This window comes from Neomonachus schauinslandi, chromosome 6 (genome assembly GCF_002201575.2).
Source record: "Neomonachus schauinslandi chromosome 6, ASM220157v2, whole genome shotgun sequence".
NCBI lineage: Eukaryota > Metazoa > Chordata > Mammalia > Carnivora > Phocidae > Neomonachus > Neomonachus schauinslandi.
In genome coordinates, this window is record NC_058408.1 from 58,328,361 (window position 1) to 58,334,360 (window position 6,000).

Below are 6,000 nucleotides of genomic sequence, written 5' to 3' on the forward strand. Positions count from 1 at the left end.
GGAAGCCAGTGTTACTTTGGGGGTCCCGCAGAGCACCCGGGAGCCTCACAGGAATGGGAGGGTACTTCGGGATGCCCACAAGTCTTCCGAGCTAAACCCCAGCTTTCAGAGGCCATGCAATCCCTAATTATGACCCATACGCTCCAGCCAGCAGCCAACATATGGCTCAGCGAGAGGGTGGGTCCAAAAACAGCAGAGGCTGTTGGTGAAATTGTGGTAAAAAAAATTTAATGAATTAAAAAAAAAAAATCAGTGAAAAAGTAGGTTACAAATTGAACACATTATACACACACGGGTACACATATACTCTCTGTCCCTCCCTCTCTTTCCCTGTCATCGTCACTAATGGGCTGAGATAGTCTGCGAGGAGGAAAAGACATGATAGCCCAGTGATTTTTAAGTAACATTTCAAACACAAGGTTCAGTATGGAATAAATCCTCAATAAATACTGAATAAATGGATGAAGAACAAATGATATCCGGAAAGGACTTGGCGTAGCCTCGAAGAAAAGGGCTCATTAATTGTCCCCATCTAAATTAGAGATTATCTGTTCAGTGGCAAGAAAGTTTAATCTTCACGAATGAAATCCTTCGTTTGTTCAATAAATAGGAGACACATGAAAATTAAACTTATTTCCCACAACCACGTGTCTATTATTTAGTTGAACATATGAAGGATTTCGTCTGTGAAGATTAAATTCTTTGCAAGCACTCTCAGGTTATTTGGTAGGGCCTACAATTTATAGTTAAACAACTAAGAATATTAATTTAATTTGGATGTCCTGAGTCTCCATGTCTTTCTTCGCTATTTATTTCTCTCTTCTGGGCTCCTATCCACAGTGATGTCCCCCATTAGCTCTTCTAAAGAAGAATCCTCTTTGCATCCTAAGAGGTCTGCATTTCTCAGAGAGTGCTGGGCATTTCAAAACCAATATACCTAAACCTTGCTTTAAAAAAAAAAATCTCACCTTTCTCCCATCAACGATCATTTACTTACTCATTCAAAAAGCATTTATTGGGTGTCTGTTGGGCCTTCCAGGGAGGGAGCCAGCTGGGCAGTTATAAGTCGGCCTGATACTGGGACCCAGCTTGCCCAAAGTGCTCGGGGAGAGAGCCGCAGGGTCTGAGGGCATCTGCCAAGGCCTCCTAGGCGAAGGCACTGGAGCTGTGCACTGAGATGTCAAGGACTTCCCTGTTTCTCTTACTTCATTTACCGGGCAAACTTTTCTTGAGAAGTGAGAGGATTATACTTCGAGGCACTGTGCTAATCTCTGGGGACCGAAGGACCCACAGCACAGATCCTGCTTACAAAGGGCTTATAGGCTTACGTAAAAGCTGCACTATTCTCCTTGGTGTCTCGGGAACTCCACCCTTCTGGGCACCCTGGTGAGCTCAAACACGGATGTCACTTCTGATTTCTCCTTCGACACACGGACCTTACTCTTCCATCTTTTCCATCCTTATTTTCTCTTGAAGGCAGAATCTGTGTGGACACTCAGAGAAGCTTCTCAGCCTGGTTCCCTTGCTCACTCTATGAGTTGGCACTTCTGCCAGTTCATCCCTGCTTCCTCATGACCACCATCTTACTAAATGCCCTGCAGAGTTTGCCACTCTCCGTGGAGCAGAACCCAGAGCCATCCCCTATCTGGCCTTGGAGGCCTGTAGCTGGCCTCTGTCTGAATTAGAAAAAGGCACCCTTTTGGGGGCACAGCTAGACAAGGAGACTTTGTATGAAGAAAAAGTAACCCTTTCCTCCAGATGGCTTGGATTCCAGCTCCCACTCACCCACTTGGCCAGCATCCACTATACTTGGAGGCCCTGTGGTTTTTATCTTATTACTTTCATTTTTTTCTCTTGCTGCTTCCCTACCTTCCTCTCAGCCAACTGGCCTACTTTCCTGAACAAAGCTGACATGTTCTCCCTGTACCCATTCCTATGCCTTCTCCTCCTCACCACCCACTATTCTTTCAAGGCTTCTGCCAGGTCTCACCTCAAAACACCAGCATACTTACCATCTGCAGTAGTCATTCGTTTGGCATTTACATGTTTGAAAACTCATACATGACAGGATCTAGTAAGTCTCATTTGCCCTACTGCATTGTGAGCTTTTAAAAGGCATCTTAATCTTGTTTATTCCAGAGGGCTTATTGAGGGCTGAAGTAATGACTGATATTGATAACAGTGACTTAAAAAAAAAGAACAGATTTCCCACAGACTTCCAATAGGTAAGCAGGTTCTAGAGAATGAATGTTGAGTAAGCCTTGTTGATCTGGCTTAAATTCCTAATACTGAGAAGTCATATAACTCAGTTTCTTTCCAAATAGAGTGGTGCCTTCATGCCTCAAAAGTGGGTTTCATCTCTCAAAAGAGGGGTTTACTCTGAGATTTGTCAGGAGTTCCCAAATCCCACTCCTGCATATCATGTCCCACCATAAAAAGTTTACTTCCTGGCTACGAATCATCTCTTCCCCAGCCTCTCGGTTTCCTCTTTACTTCCTTTTCCAGGGCTAGCAGCTGCAGTTCTTTTTTCGGTCGTTTTGACAAAGAAAACTTCAAAAGCAGTCACTGCCAATCAGCAGACTCAGGGCAAACCGACAGGCTTCCTGGCTGGCTGAGCAATTCCCTCCCAGCCCCCATCTTGGTAAAATGCCCCCCAGCAGTTACGACCCGTCTCCCTTTGTAGACCGGAGGGCCTTGTCTTTTCCCAGCCCCAAGCCACACAGGAAGTTGCTCAGGTGACAACTTCAGGGCCTCTACCACATACCATTCCTTCCTCAACTGAGGGAGAAGACAGTGCCTCTGTGGAATGAGTCCCTCTGTGTCTTCCGAGAACAAAGTCCACACACGTATTTGGCCTCACACACGCATTAGGCCCCCCAAGCAGCAACATGCTTTTACTCCTAAGGCTTGCTTTGCTCTTATCCCCAACCCATTTCTGCAAGAGATTAGATGGGTCCTAAATCATATCGAACCTCTAGCCTAGGGCCTGAAGCCCCTTGTACTCTCCCAGAGGAGGGTACCCACTTCTCAAGCAACTTCTTTAGGAGCCTTCATTCACCCCGCCTGACAAGCTGGGTGCCCCCCTGGGCCATCTCCCTCCTCTGCCCTGAAGCTGTAGCCAGCGGGAGAGAATCCTGATGCTTTGGGCTTAGATGGTCTTTGAGCAGACCTGCACACCACCTGCTGAGCTTTGCTCTGTGGTCCCCACCACCCTTCCCCAGCCCTAATCTGCATGAGTTTCCCTGACTTGCCAATGTTTCCAAGGAGGGTGGATCCCACACTCTAAAGGCTCCCTGAAGATGGTCCCTGTTCCTTGAAGACAACCAGTTGAGCTGGATGCCTGAATGCAGGATGCCTGCTCAGGACAGACAGAGAGCCCTGCAGAGAGTCACAGGGCTTCACAGGCCCAGCAGGGGTCTAGCTCAGGAGAGCCAGCCAGGGCTCCAGTGCAGAGCATGGAGCTGGGAAGGAAGGAACACTGTGACTACAGCCTCAGGAGGAACAGTCTTCCTTTTGAGTGTGCGTGGGAATCACCTTAGAAGCTACATTAACATTTGCACCTTCTCCTTTCATCTTTTTCAAAAGCCCCGTCCTGTTAGGATTGGCTCAGGGCTAAACGTCAGGTCTCCATTTCAAGGGGGAAATCTATGGAAGCCTCAAAATGTGGAGAAGGGCGGGACAGGGGAACACACGGGGCATTCCTCCACTGGCGGGTGGCGCCTGCACCCCACTGGGGTGGGAAGAGCGCCAGGAAAGAGCCATGCAGAAAAGCCGTGGGCACCCCACAGATGCGGCCAGCACCCCTTGACACAGCCGGTCTCAGGAGGCAGGGACGTACATGGGAGTCTCAAGTTTGATCAGAAACAGCGCCATTTGACTGCCCGCGAGGGGAGCTTTTCAGAAAGTTCTGACAGAAGATGTGACGGCCAGAGAGGGACTTGAGAAGCAAGAGGACTCTCCTAAAGGTCAATCTTCAGTCGAAAGGGGAAGCCCGTAGCCTGGCACAGAAGCGCCGCACGTCGCCTGCTCTGTTTCTCTTTCAATACCCATCTCTTCAGACCCTCCAGATTCAGGGGCTTCTGCTTTATTGCGATTTTTTTGGCCCACATGTTCGCCCATTTACGAAGTCGCTGCACCTAACTTCTTACTTCTGAAGCACAGACGTCCTGAACCCAGCACCTGGACCCCCGGAGGCCCCCTTCCCCGTCCCCGCGCCCTCCCTCGGAGGTCCTCCCGCCGCCCGGCCTGCCCGGAGCGGTGTCCCGGGAGCCCGGGAGCATCTGCCCTCCTTTCCCGCCCGGGCGGCCGGAGCCCCGCGCTCCCCGCCCCGAGCTCCGCAGCTGCGTGCGCCCCGGCCGCCGTCCGCGCTGCCCGGCCTGCGCTTTACCTCCATGGCCTCCAGGTGCCGGCTCCGCGGCGGCGGCGCTCGCTGTCCGCTCGGCTCCCCGCGACCGCCGGACCCCCGGCTGCGGCGCGCGGGGCAGGGGCGGAGGGTGGAGCGGCGCGCCGGCAGCTGCTGGCTCTGGACTGCGGGCGGCCCGGCCCTGCCCGAGAGCACGAGGAAGGGGGAGGCCGCGGGAGGGGGAAGGGGTGGGGAGCGGGGGAGGGAGGCCGGCGATCAGGGTTTAAATTTAGACACAAATCTAAACAGATACTGTCCCCTCCCAGGGCAAGACTCGAGCGAGGGAGTCACGACTCCATTAATCTGCCCAAACATGGGGATGGGACAGCCGTCTGGCCCCTCTTCCTCGCGAAGTTTCTGCAGGACCCTGGTCTTTGCCCGGGTCCCAGCCCTTCTCAACCTCGCCCTCCTTTAAAATACCTTTTTCTTGCCCTAAAAGTTAAAGCTGTTCTTTTATTCTTTTTATCTCCCCTCTTTTCTGTTTCCTTCTTTTACGTGCATCCTTATTGCTTTCTTTCCTCCTTAAAAAAAAAAAATTATGGCATTCATGTCATACCTGGGTTTCCTGGCATTCTTGCGTGGGATTGAGAGGACCTTCGATGCAGCTGTGTTCTCTCCTGGCCCCAGGACCGGAGCTCTTCCAACGGAGCCTTCAGCGCTCTGTGTGGAACCCACAGGAGCCCCTTTCCTATTTTTCATCTCTTGGTCTCTCCACGTGCACTGTCACGTTTTCAGGAAACACCCATCAATCTGTCCATCTCTTATCTGTGTACCGGGCGTGGGGGGAGTTGTTTGGGTGGGATCAGGGACCACAAGGAGTCCAAGCAAGGATTTTCTTTTTAAAGATTTTATTTTTATTTATTTGACAGAGAGAGACACAGCGAGAGAGGGAACACAAGCAGGGGGAGTGGGAGAGGGAGAAGCAGGCTTCCCGCCGAGCAGGGAGCCCGATGCGGGGCTCAATCCCAGGACCCTGGGATCGTGACCTGAGCCGAAGGCAGACGCTTAACGACTGAGCCACCCAGGTGCCCCCAAGCAAGGATTTTCAAGTTTCCTGTAGCATTAAATCTTTTTCTCTCCCCTTGATTTGATAGATGCATTGGATTCTGTGGGAATTTCAGCTCCCACAAGCTGCTTGCTAAAGGGCCTTTTTTGCCGTTCCTATTAAATAGAGTAAAGGGCAGGATCCTGAACATCCGATTCCCATAAGACCCAGCATAGCAGCCCTCCCCCAGGGCTGTTCCAGTCTTCCCAGCTGCGAAGAGGCTGAAGAAGAGGAGGCTGCATGGGAGGGATGTGGGACCTGGAATCTGCAGTAGGTGCTTTCTCGGCTACCAGCTTGTGTACTGGCCACCAGCCCTGGGTTCTGGATCCCTCTCCCCAGGACAGAGAGAAGAGGGGAGATGCGTGCAAGGACTGTGAATAGAAGGGGATTGGCTGTCCAGGAGGGGTGCCTCCCTGTCCGGTTGCCTGCCCTGCCCCCATCCCAAGGTCTCACCCAAGTTCACTCCCTACAGGGGGGGCGAGCAGTGTCAGAGGGCAACAGCAGAGTGGGCAAGGGTAAGCCCTGTGAAGGGAAATATACGGAGAATCCCAAA

At 51.7% G+C, this 6,000-nt stretch overlaps 1 protein-coding gene across 2 annotated transcripts in view; it reads right to left on the minus strand.

Moving 5' to 3' along the window:
- RCSD1 (RCSD domain containing 1) overlaps positions 1-4,510 on the minus strand; it is a 64,285-nt gene extending 59,775 nt beyond the window's left edge. For both annotated transcript variants that reach the window (XM_021682664.2, XM_021682665.1), the window contains exon 1: positions 4,388-4,510. In XM_021682664.2, the coding sequence (XP_021538339.1) occupies positions 4,388-4,393 (6 nt within the window). In that variant the 5' untranslated portion in view covers positions 4,394-4,510. The remainder of the gene's footprint in view (positions 1-4,387) is intronic.
- Between the last annotated feature and the right edge of the window lie 1,490 nt (positions 4,511-6,000).